The 13577-nt window shown below is 33.9% G+C and overlaps 1 protein-coding gene across 3 annotated transcripts in view; it reads right to left on the bottom strand.

Moving 5' to 3' along the window:
* LOC106071377 (neuroglian-like) overlaps positions 1–13577 on the bottom strand; it is a 232569-nt gene that overhangs the window by 180257 nt on the left and 38735 nt on the right. For all 3 annotated transcript variants that reach the window (XM_056024540.1, XM_056024541.1, XM_056024542.1), the window contains exon 4: positions 9875–10089. In XM_056024540.1, coding sequence (XP_055880515.1) covers positions 9875–10089 — 215 coding nt within the window. The remainder of the gene's footprint in view (positions 1–9874; positions 10090–13577) is intronic.

Raw genomic sequence — 13577 nt, 5'->3', positions numbered from 1 at the left:
AAAGCCGGGTTGAGATAGGCCTAGATCTATATTCATTCATGAATCGCGTACTAAAAATTATTTCGCTTAATTGTTCACTTTATAATCCCATTCATTTAACAAAGCTATCGCTCTTTTCGTTTTTAATAGATATGAATGTATCGGCTTCGGGTAATCCCATTTTCACAAACCTAATTTTATTTTCGTAGCGAAAGAGAAAAAACTTGAAAGGATCATTAGTTAAGTTTAACATACATCTAAATCCAATCCACTAGATTAGTAAACACAAACTTAGACCCGCAGGCCGCGGGTATTGTCTGGCGAACATCCTTTCATTAGACATTACCAAATGGTTACACATTAACAGTGATTAACACATCTCTCTACTGAGTCTATTCCTAGGCCTAGGTCTAAAACTCTTATTGAACTCTAAGATGATACAACTTCTTTTCGCAAAGATAGTTTTGTGCTTTAACACATAAACATACTAAGTATTGTCCATTCATTTCATATTTTAATCAAATTAGCATTCAAATTTGTTTTTCTAAAGCATTTTTAATACATTCGTTCGCTGTTCGCTAAATAAAGATGCGTAGCCGTGTTGAGATAGGCCTATATTCATTCATGAAAAAAGGTCACGCATGCGCAACACAGAATGAACTATATAAAAGCCAATTTTTAACTCTTAGATTATTGTAGATTTAGATCTATGTCTACATCAAGATCTACTTTATACTGTAACACATGAACATACTAAATTTGGTTTATTCATCTCAAATTTTAATCAAATATATGTAGGCCTACAAGCAAATGTTTTAATTTGAACAAATGGATTTCAGCCTATTAGCTATTTTGATTTGATAGCTTCATTCACACTATTTTTACATTGACACATTCGCTTTACTTATTACATTATTATTTCGTTTTATTGTTTACAAAACACTCTCAGTGACTATATCGAAAGTAATGCGCAAATAAAGACCCGCGGGTCGGGGGTAACATATGTCTAGTCTATATTATAAAGTAGAATGTGAGGGTATGTATGGATGTATGTTACTTATAGACATCAAAACCGCTTGACCAATCTTGATAAAACTAGGCAGGAATGTTCCTTGGGTACTAACTTAGACCGTAGTATATGTATTGTAGCCCTAAAACAAACTTAAGACCATAAAAAAAAATAATGTGGTCCGACTCTATTACAGCTATAGTATTTTATGGATCTAGGCCATGTCTACAATGTTGACATGAGAAAAGATAGAAAGGATTTAGACCTAGATCTAATTTTAAGAAATACACTTTGCGCAGATAGTTTTTTACTTTGACACATGAAAAGACAAAAGAAGATCCATTGATTTCATTATATAATAAAATTAACCTTCAATTTTGTGTTTCAAAAGCATTTTTTACATTAATTAGTTCCTTTTATCTGTGATTACAGATTTCCTGACGAACATTCTTTCATTAGACAATACCGTAATGAATCGCGTACTAAAAATTAATTCGTTTAATTGTTTACTTTATAATCCCATCCCTAGATCTAAACTCTAATCCAACTCTAAGATGATAAAACTTCTCTTCGCACAGATAGTTTTATACTTTAACACATAAATATATTAATTAAAGTCCATTCATTTCATATTTTGATCAAATAAACATTCAAATTTGGTTTTCTAAAGCTACTTTCGTTTACGAAAGCTGCGAAGCCGAGTTGAGTTTATCTACGAAAGAGATAGGCCTAGATCTAAATTCATTCATAAATCGCGTACTAAAAATTATTTCGTTTAATTGTTCACTTTATAATCCCATCCCTAGATCTAAAACCCCTAATTCAACTATAAGATGATAAAACTTCTCTTCGCACAGGTAGTTTTATACTTTAACAAATAAACATATTAATTGAAGTCCATTCATTTCATATTTTGATCAAATAAACATTCAAATTTGGTTTTCTAAAGCTACATTCGTTTACGAAAGCTGCAAAGCCGGGTTGAGATAGGCCTAGATCTATATTCATTCATGAATCGCGTACTAAAAATTATTTCGCTTAATTGTTCACTTTATAATCCCATTCATTTAACAAAGCTATCGCTCTTTTCGTTTTTAATAGATATGAATGTATCGGCTTCGGGTAATCCCATTTTCACAAACCTAATTTTATTTTCGTAGCGAAAGAGAAAAAACTTGAAAGGATCATTAGTTAAGTTTAACATACATCTAAATCCAATCCACTAGATTAGTAAACACAAACTTAGACCCGCAGGCCGCGGGTATTGTCTGGCGAACATCCTTTCATTAGACATTACCAAATGGTTACACATTAACAGTGATTAACACATCTCTCTACTGAGTCTATTCCTAGGCCTAGGTCTAAAACTCTTATTGAACTCTAAGATGATACAACTTCTTTTCGCAAAGATAGTTTTGTGCTTTAACACATAAACATACTAAGTATTGTCCATTCATTTCATATTTTAATCAAATTAGCATTCAAATTTGTTTTTCTAAAGCATTTTTAATACATTCGTTCGCTGTTCGCTAAATAAAGATGCGTAGCCGTGTTGAGATAGGCCTATATTCATTCATGAAAAAAGGTCACGCATGCGCAACACAGAATGAACTATATAAAAGCCAATTTTTAACTCTTAGATTATTGTAGATTTAGATCTATGTCTACATCAAGATCTACTTTATACTGTAACACATGAACATACTAAATTTGGTTTATTCATCTCAAATTTTAATCAAATATATGTAGGCCTACAAGCAAATGTTTTAATTTGAACAAATGGATTTCAGCCTATTAGCTATTTTGATTTGATAGCTTCATTCACACTATTTTTACATTGACACATTCGCTTTACTTATTACATTATTATTTCGTTTTATTGTTTACAAAACACTCTCAGTGACTATATCGAAAGTAATGCGCAAATAAAGACCCGCGGGTCGGGGGTAACATATGTCTAGTCTATATTATAAAGTAGAATGTGAGGGTATGTATGGATGTATGTTACTTATAGACATCAAAACCGCTTGACCAATCTTGATAAAACTAGGCAGGAATGTTCCTTGGGTACTAACTTAGACCGTAGTATATGTATTGTAGCCCTAAAACAAACTTAAGACCATAAAAAAAAATAATGTGGTCCGACTCTATTACAGCTATAGTATTTTATGGATCTAGGCCATGTCTACAATGATGACATGAGAAAAGATCGAAAGGATTTAGACCTAGATCTAATTTTAAGAAATACACTTTGTGCAGATAGTTTTTTAATTTGACATGAAAAGACAAAAGAAGATCCACTGATTTCATTATATAATAAAATTAACCTTCGATTTTGTGTTTCAAAAGCATTTTTTACATAAATTAGTTCCTTACATCTGTGATTACAGATTTCCTGGCGAACATTCTTTCATTAGACAATACCGTAATGAATCGCGTACTAAAAATTTATTCGTTTTATTGTTTACTTTATAATCCCATCCCTAGATCTAAAACTCTAATTCAACTCTAAGATGATAAAGCTTCTCTTTGCACAGATAGTTTTATACTTTAACACATAAACATATTAATTAAAGTCCATTCATTTCATATTTTGATTAAATAAACATTCAAATTTGGTTTTCTAAAGCTACATTTATCTACGAAAGAGATAGGCCTAGATCTAAATTCATTCATAAATCGCGTACTAAAAATTATTTCGTTTAATTGTTCACTTTATAATCCCATTCATTTAACAAAGCTATCGCTCTTTTCGTTTTTAATAGATATGAATGTATCGGCTTCGGGTAATCCCATTTTCACAAACCTAATTTTATTTTCGTAGCGAAAGAGAAAAAACTTGAAAGGATCATTAGTTAAGTTTAACATACATCTAAATCCAATCCACTAGATTAGTAAACACAAACTTAGACCCGCAGGCCACGGGTAATGTCTGGCGAACATCCTTTCATTAGACATTACCAAATGGTTACACATTAACAGTGATTAACACATCTCTCTACTGAGTCTATTCCTAGGCCTAGGCCTAAAACTCTTATTGAACTCTAAGATGATACATTTTTTTTTTCGCAAAGATAGATTTATGCTTTAACACATAAACATACTAATTATTGTCCATTCATTTCATATTTTAATCAAATTAACATTCAAATTTGTTTTTCTAAAGCATTTTTAATACATTCGTTTGCTGTTCGCTAAATAAAGCTGCGTAGCCGTGTTCAGATAGGCCTATATTCATTCATGAAAAAAGGTCACGCATGCGCAACACAGAATGAACTATATAAAAGCCAATTTTTAACTCTTAGATTATTGTAGATTTAGATCTATGTCTACATCAAGATCTACTTTATACTGTAACACATGAACATACAAAATTTGGTTTATTCATCTCAAATTTTAATCAAATATATGTAGGCCTACAAGCAAATGTTTTAATTTGAACAAATGGATTTAAGCCTATTAGCTATTCTAATTTGATAGCTTCATTCACACTATTTTTACATTGACACATTCGCTTTACTTATTACATTATTATTTCGTTTACAAAACAATCTCAGTGACTATATCGACAGTAATGCGCAAATAAAGACCCGCGGGTCGCGGGTAACATATGTCTAGTATATATATAATAATATATATATATATATATATATATCAGAATAAAAAAAGCAGGATTTCTCAACCTCCGGCGAAAAACAAAACAACTGGGGCAGCGCTATAAGGTTTCCTAGTGGGTCCCCGACGCCAAAAAGTTTTCTTGCATTCTTCACTGCAGAAACGCATTCTCCTGACATCTACTGCTCATTATTCATAAGTGAGGTTCCGACGCCAAAAAAGATTTCTTGCATTCTTCACAGAAGAAACGCACTCTCCTGACAAAAGGCTCATTATTCCTACTATTAAAAAAGTACTTTTCAAATAATGTTGTACTTGAAAAGTATTCTAATATGAATTTATAAGCCCTTAATACAGGGGTGGGCAACCTTTTTCTACTGAGGGCCGCATTAAAAAAGTTTGGGGACTGGCGGGCCGCATTCATTTTTTTTTAACTCCCAATGGATGAATTACAACAACAGTTAGCAATTTCTTGAACTAATTTTACGAATAATTTTTTAAATTTTGTTATTGTCTCTTTACATCACAACATTTCACCACAAATGTACAATTGTACTTAATGTGAAGCATTTAACTGTTTACATCCTTGCATGATGTTCTGTAACTGTAGAACTAGCTTACTAGTTGTTTTGTTCTTGCGACTGCTATCAAATTACAGTCAGTGAGCATCGACCTGTTCTAACACTTCAAAATTTTCAAACAAACGAAATAAAGCGTTTTCACAGATGAATTAGGTTCCAAATAATGTGACAGCTTCGCAGCAAAGTTTTCTTATGTATGGGAATACAGCTTCTGTGGAAGAACTCACTGGAATTACTCTTTCAGGTCATAATTTGCTTGGAGGTATGTCATCTGGAGCTAAATCAGCTTCTGCATTAAATGGTGAGCTGATGGTATTGAAAACTAGTTCCAAGATCTTGACGTCTTAAAATTTGCCTTCAAATTCCACAATCAAGGAATCCAATTAAGTCTTATAATTTCATCCATTTCACTAGAAATAGTTTCACCTTTCAGCTTAGGAAAATGATAAGACTCGGTTTCACTCGCTGCATCAAGAAGTGGAATAACTTTGAAAAGATTTAAGATGCAGATACATTTCATTTGCAAACAAAACATTGCAATGTCTCCAATGATAAACATGAAGTCTGTCTTCAACTCTTCATTAGAAATATTAGTAACAAAGTCACAATCAATGTCCTTCGATGAACCTAACTATTTCTTCCTTGAGATTCCATATTCTTCTAGGCCAGAGGATACTACTTTGTAACCGAACATCGAAATGTTTTGTTTCCAAATCTTCAAGTACTTCTCGGAACTGCCAGTCATGGCCGGCAGATAATTGAAGGCCCCTTGGCAAAGTGAATTTGGTGGCCTCAAATTAAAAAAAAAATATGTAAAAAAGTGACAACAGTAAAATTATTCAATTTATTAAAAACCTATTGTACTTCAACAATAACATTGAGGACAAGTTACGCTATTTCTTCTCTAAAATAAGAAGGAAAAAGTCAATGCAAGATTCTTACCAATTGGTGACCCTAAGCACTATGTCTAGGCCTAAGGCTGGCCCTGTGCAAATAATAAGATCATTGAGAAATCAATTCCAACAATATATTTGATATTCAATGCCTTATTTTATTAAAAAGCCTGTTTTTTTTTTAGTCAAAGCTCGAGCTCCATTAGTTGTTACACTTACCATCTTGTACAAGCCGACCCAACACTTTCAACACAGTTTCTGATAGAATTGAATAAATACTGGCTTGTGTTTGTCTTTGACTGAATGTTTCGAAATATTGCCATTAAGAATAATCTTCGTTTACTTTAAACTTTTTAGAATGACGTTTAAAGACAATGTTTCTTTAGCCTCTTCATAATAAGTGATGAGAATTAGAAGTTTCAACTATTTCTAGATATATAGATATTTACAATTATTTATATAAATATATTTGCATTTTTATTTGTGTAATGTGTGGGAACACCTGATTTCTTTAAGCGTCGGCAGGCCGCATAAAACACTTCGGCGGGCCGCATGTGGCCCGCCGTCCGTAATTTGCCCACCCCTGCCTTAATACATTGCAAATAAAACCAATTTTTTTCCTTGAAAAGATAAGATAACCCACATATTTAGATTTTGGCTTTGAGGATCGACGCCGAAAAAATAATATTCAATAAAATTGAAGTATAAATTGTGAGTTATAGTCCCAAATTTATTTAACTAGCAAAATATCAAATTGAGTAACGGTTGGGAAAAGGGACTATGATATAATTATTTAGGTTTAGAACTCATCTCAATCGTGACTCTTATACTGAATAATTTCGATTGAATTCTAACTTTCTTAAAATAATTATTATAAATTAATGTGAAATTACATAACCTCTGTCTGGAAATGGGAGGGGCGGTAGAGTTCAAACGATTAATCTTCGCTCTTTTAATAATTTCTGTAAAGATTGCATTTGGCATTAAAGAATAGGGGTGGGGCGACTCAACTAATTTTGTTCACAAACTATGATTCTCCATAAAAATAGGACCGCCCCCCCCCCACTCAGAGGACTAGAGTGGGGAGGACAGTACATGCAATCGCCCTCCGCCCAACCTCACCGAATCGGCAAGATACCAGAAAGGGATTGACATAATATAAAATTTATATATTAATTGAATTAATGTTGTTCACAAACTATGATTTCTCCATAAAAGTAGGACCGCCCCCCCCCCCACTCAAAGGGTTTAGGTGGGAAGGGCAGTAGAGGTATTCGCCCCCCCCCAATCGGCAATCAGGGAACGACATAATATAAAGATCGGTTAAAATATCAATAACAAGTTTTAATGATATAGATATTTAATTGATTCTGTTAGCAAGCTGTGATTTCTAGAAATAAATTGGACCGCCCCCCCCCCAATCGAAAGTGTATGGGGGGGCGGGATTGATACCATCGCTCCCTTCCGACCCCACCAAATCGACCAAAATACTAGAGGGGGGGCGAAGTAATCTAAAAATAGGTTGAAATATAAATAATTAGTATATATTATTAACATAAGTAATAAATTCGTATACAAATTGTGTAAATTCTATACTAAAATTCGTCCGCCCCCCTACGAGGGAAGGGGGGAGGGTCGGCCGAGTGGGGGGGGGCGATCGCCCCTACCGCCCCCCCCCCCCTGGATCCGCCAGTGGGTACCCAAGAAACATTCCTGCCAAGTTTTATCAAGATTGGTCAAGCGGTTTTGATGTCTATAAGTAACATACATACGTACATACATACATACATACATACTTATATATTAGGGGTGCACCGGATAGTACTTTTTGATATCCGGCCGAAGCCGGATATGACCGGATAGTAAAATTTGATATTCGGCCGGGGCCGGAGCCGGAGCCGAATACCTAAGTGTCTTGTAAATAGCTTGTATTGCTGAGCATTTTACGAAACTGTTAAATAACGTACCTATATTTGTTGGTATTATTTTTTTTTCCTTTTATATACCTTATTGTTTTAAACTCTGTTACTGATTGATTTATTCAAGCTTAACAGTATTTATAAACAAAAATTAATCTGTGTAGCATGTATGAGGCCACCAACCATAAAGGCTGTGTGTTGGAGGGTCAATGTAAAATATGTTAATATATATTTAACTAGTTACTAATGTAAATCTCTCATCTGGCTTGTATGGTGGTTGGATGTATGTGTTCAAGTAAACAAACTTAGTCTCATCATCTAGTCACCTCTAGACAGTGTCAATGTTTCTCAACAATCTGCGTTAATCCATTCTGGCTTAAGAATGGTCAATGTCTATCAATATATTGTCATGGATTAAACAAATAAGAAGTTGAGCGTGTTGAGTCTCTTGAGCCCTCCCTTTAAAGATACCCCTGGTCAGTGTCTGTTTGGCTTGTAGTCCAGCCTCCTAATTGAGACTTTAAGTAAACAAACTTATTGTCCCTGCCAATAGTATAAAAGGTGTGGGTTGTGGTCCAGACCCTTGATTGACAACCTATCTCATAATAAACACACTCATACCAGAGTAACCTTATGGAGATTTGGCTTGTAGTCCCGCCCCTAATAAAAAAAAAAAATCTGGCGTAATGTGGTCAGCTGCCTATCTGTGAACTCAATGTTATGGACTAAACAAACAAAAGGAGGTGGGGTTGCTCATCTCTACCTCTGGAGATATACCCGCACATCTAGACAATCAGCTTGACATAGTTAAGAAATATTACATGTTTACTAGACCACTCAAAGGTCAAGACAAGCTTTTAAAGTGTGCCAGACATCGCTGCTACGTATATAATACGAATTTACAATGTAAAGTCTAGTCCACCCCCCAATATCAAACCTAGTTCCCTCGTGTGACCTCTAGAGAGTGCTTACGTCCATCGTATCTGACTTGGGTTCACCTGTCAATCAATGAACTCAATGTGATGGGCTAAACAAATAAAAGGGGGAGGGAGATGTTCATCTAGAAATATACCTGGTCACCTTAGAGGTGTGGCTCTTGTAGTCCATCCCCCCCCCCGATAAAGATTAACTACTAAGTAAACAAACTCAGTTCCCTCGAAAGGTGTGACTACTAGAGAGTGTCAATACGCTGACATTAAACCTACGTCCATCGTATTTAACTTGTGGTTACCTGCCTATAAATAAACTCAATGTGATGGACTAAACAAATAAAAGGGGGAGGGAGATGTTCATCTCTACCTCTGAAGATATACCCACACAGCTAGACAGACGTCTGGTCAGCATGACATAGTCAAGGAATGTAGCATTTTAACATGTTAACTAACTTACTCAAAGGTCAAGACAAATTGAAAAAAGTGCCAGCCATTGCTGCTCCGTATGTAAAGCGCATTTATGATGTAAAGTTTCATCTCTATTTATATTAAGTTATTAACACGCCTTGTCTTTATAATAAACGATGTTTGGTGCATATTCATAATGGCTCTATTTTTAAGCACATTATTTTGTTTACATATAAGCATTAATACATTCTATAACAGACAGTAATGGAACGAGGTCCACTTTATGCATATTAAATAGGTGTATTTTTTACTATCCGGTTTACTATCCGGTAGTGATATCCGACCGGAGCCGAATAGCACCGGATAGTAAAAAATGCCGGATATTCGGCAGAAGCCGGAGCCGGAGGGACTATCCGGTGCACCCCTAATATATATATATATATATATATATATATATATATATATAAGCATTGTTTATTTTCAGGGAATTTTGTATTTGAGTTATTGATACTAGGTCTAAAGAATTGTGTATATTTACCATCATAGTCCACAGTTACTCTTGAGTCCCATATGACAGCTTTATAAGTTCCTTGGTCATATACTGTCCAGGTGACTTGACCATCTGGAACACTGTTTGGTGAAGAACAGTTCAACTTCAAATAATCTCCTAAATGTGGTCGATGATATATAGGAGCTGAGCTTGCAAACGGTTCCAATTTGGCCATTCGTAAGTTAAACTTGATTGAAGCCGCACTTTGAATAAGAAAATTCAGTTAATGTTTGAAAGTTAAAATGAAAAAAAAAGTTCTTTCAGTAGTTGACTTCATGATTGGACACTCAGGACACACTGAGATGAGAAAAAAAGTCAATATCTCCTTTCAACAACTTATACAGCGATTGGTTTTCACTCAAAAACTATGAAATGTTAGATGTGAAATATTTTTTACACCGCTCCATTCGCACCCCACCCCGGAAGAAGAATACTGGTTAAGCGAATGTATACATGTACTTGACTTTCTACTCTTCTAATGATAGGCCTTGAAATCTAGATTGAAAAGACGATGGCACAATGGTCCTGAACATGAATGTTTTGGAAACTCTTGAATGGATGCGGAAATACCGAAAGACATGCAGTCCCTTCAGGATAAATCTTTTCTTGTTTTCTAACCAATTTTACATTGATTTATTTTGATACTTTGAACAATTATAACGGTCAAACTAGAGTTTTCCCAGTGTGACCGACGAGCTAGCAATTCTTTTCTTAACGAAATATAGTAACTGTCAGCTTTTTGGAAATATCGTTAGAGCCTTTTTCGAGATCAGTATCCACCCAGGTTTTTTAGTCTACCCACCCAGGAGGTTTAAGGTTTTAGTTTCCACCAAGGTACAAGTTAGATGTAGGTATTTAAAAAAAAAAAGAAAACAACCAATATTTACATTTTTTGAATTTTTAAAATAAATATCTAATTTGGTGTAGTGTGTTGCCATTAAGTACCTCTACTTTTTCCTTTTTTTTTTTTATTCTCTATATTCATTAGTTATTAAGAGAAAAATAGTCGTTCTAGAAATTTTTAAACATTTTCAGCGGCCCCGAAAGGGGAAAAGACGCTATTAGTTTTGTGTGACCTGTCTGTCCGTCCGTCCCGTTTAGATCTCAGAAACTAAAAGAGAAAACGAAAAATCGGACGTCATGATATTGTTATAAGCCCGCCATGCGCACCGCCATTCAAGATAGTGCAGAAGGTGCGCACTGCCAGAAACTAGGCAGAAAAGGATATCTTATGTGTTTGTCCTGTCTCCGTGTAGATAAACATTTATATTTCGTTGAGATGCTTCCCTTCAGTTGTTACACTATTTTAGATCATTCAAAGTTCTGATGCAACGGCTACTTTTTTATTTTCTGAAAGCGAAAAATCTAATTTTTTAAATTAATTATGCAAGCATTTTTTTCCCATAAAAATACACCATTTTTACAACTATTCACTATTAATAGTAACAAACACGGGAGGCTTTTTAGTAAGGGAGATGACTATTTACCATTTTTTAACACATTTATGCAAATGGTTTTAGATTTTTTATAAAAAAAAATATTATTTTTTACAATTGTGTTGCTAACATATGTAAGTTCTGTCATACTAAATACTATATTTACACCAAAAAAAAATCTATTTACTATGCAAATAAGTTGGGCATAATTTAAAACAACAATTATTAAACAGTATTTTATATTATCGCGTGAACTGCAGAGGGGCACTAAACCATGGTGCACAAAACTAAAGGTATTGTTTTTTTAACGGAAAAGTTTTTTTCTTGAGGTTTTGATTGACACTTTACAAAACAATTAGATCAATTAAATACTCATTATAAGACATCTGTTAGGCCAGGTTCACATCTAACTTCACATTCAGTTTCACCTATCCCTTGGTCTGCTGAACCTTTGGGGCACCACACAGGATTTGTCAACCTTCTTTCTCCATTCTTCTCTGTCATTTGCCTTTGATAGAATTTCATTCTGATATTCTTTCTTAAAATATTGGAACCTGCCTTTTTTCCTGCCTGGGTAGACCACTTCGGGGGCTGATTTTGAGTTTGTGTTTCCACACAGACTGTCTTTGTAACCTTGTTCTTGTTGCGACTAGTTTTGTTGTATTGTTTCACAAATTGACTTATGTGAGTTCGTAGATGCCCCTAAGCCTCATCTTCAACATACGAAGAAACTCAGTGTAGACTATATTATCCTTGAATGTAATACTTCCAAACTCAATTCAATCAAACAAGTCATCCAGCGATGAACAGATTGACATCAATAATAAATCACTTTGTTCGAATAGAATACAACCTTGACTGACGTATTATGATGAACTGAATAAAAACACAATGAAGACACTGACATGATAAGGTCATTTGTTGTTATCGAGCAGTACACAGAAGCGCTGGTTGTGACTGTGTGCGCATGTGTTTCATGTGTGAATGTTCTTTGTATTTCCATCGACATTGTTAGTGTACAGTAGTTAAACTGAGGTGGTCAATTGTAGTCAAACTGAATCTCCATTTAATTGGACCAATAAAAATGATCTTATCTTATCTTTAAAGAATACTGACACCTAAACAGTGACCCCAATCCTTCGATCTTTACTGACAATTATCCTCCATATAATACTGATTACCAAACAATGACCCCAGTCCTACGATCTTTACTGACAATTATCCTCCATATAATACTGATTACCAAACAATGACCCCAGTCCTACCATCTTTATCTAAATATTTGTTATTTAAGTTAGCTAACAAGGTCCTCAACACTTTTCAATGAGCTTTGTTGTGCTTTTGCGTTTCGTTTCTTTGGTTTAAAACTAGAATTATAAATTGGGCCGGAAGTACCTTTTTCCTTATATATCTTTTGCATTTTTCAGATCTCTTTTTAAATTAAACTTACATTATTATGTATTAATTTTAAGTGTGCCTGATAGAGAAAATAATTCTGCACAAAAATACAGGTAGTTGGAAAAAAAACCGATAGAGGTTAAAGAAAGAATAGACCTGAAACAAGTGCCTGAAACTACACATTTACAGTACTTTATTTGACGAGTCTTTTTCCCAAGATCTTTGTAGTTTTTTTAGAACTAGCTTACCTCAAGTACCCGGCATTTTCCGATACACAATTTCACACCCAAAAATAAATGTAGAAAATTTTTTTTTATTTTAAAACTTTTAATGACTTTCAAAAGTTTTTTTAAAGGTGTTATAAATAAATAAATAAATTGTGAATATTCCTTTGTTATGAATCTCACTGTCTATTTTGTGTCTGTTTTAATTTCTTAATGTTTTCTTGAGTTAAGGGGTCGTATTTTCTCCTGATGTTTATACCTGATTTCTCTTATCAGCCGTTGTGAGACATTGGTCCAAAATAATGCTAAGCTTATAAATATATATAAAAAATCGCATGTGAATATATGAATGATTTTTGTTTAGAAAAAGTCCATTAATTATAGTTGCTTTGAAAAATTGATCTCACACATGCCATGGACATTGTCATAATAGTCATAGATGTACACAATCTAGTTATAATATGTAATCTATATAATCATAAATATTTAAGTTGAATTCGAATTGTAACTATAGAATATACTTCTAGAATATATATCTAGGTAATAAATATAGTAGAAATAGAATCTAAGATAATCACAATTTACTCTAGACTGTAACTCTAGGCAGTCTAGATCTAGAGTACACTATATAAA

The sequence above is a fragment of the Biomphalaria glabrata genome, chromosome 3, assembly GCF_947242115.1.
Source record: "Biomphalaria glabrata chromosome 3, xgBioGlab47.1, whole genome shotgun sequence".
NCBI lineage: Eukaryota > Metazoa > Mollusca > Gastropoda > Planorbidae > Biomphalaria > Biomphalaria glabrata.
The sequence above is the reverse complement of the archived record's forward strand: the minus strand, read 5'-3'. Positions and strand labels throughout refer to the sequence as shown.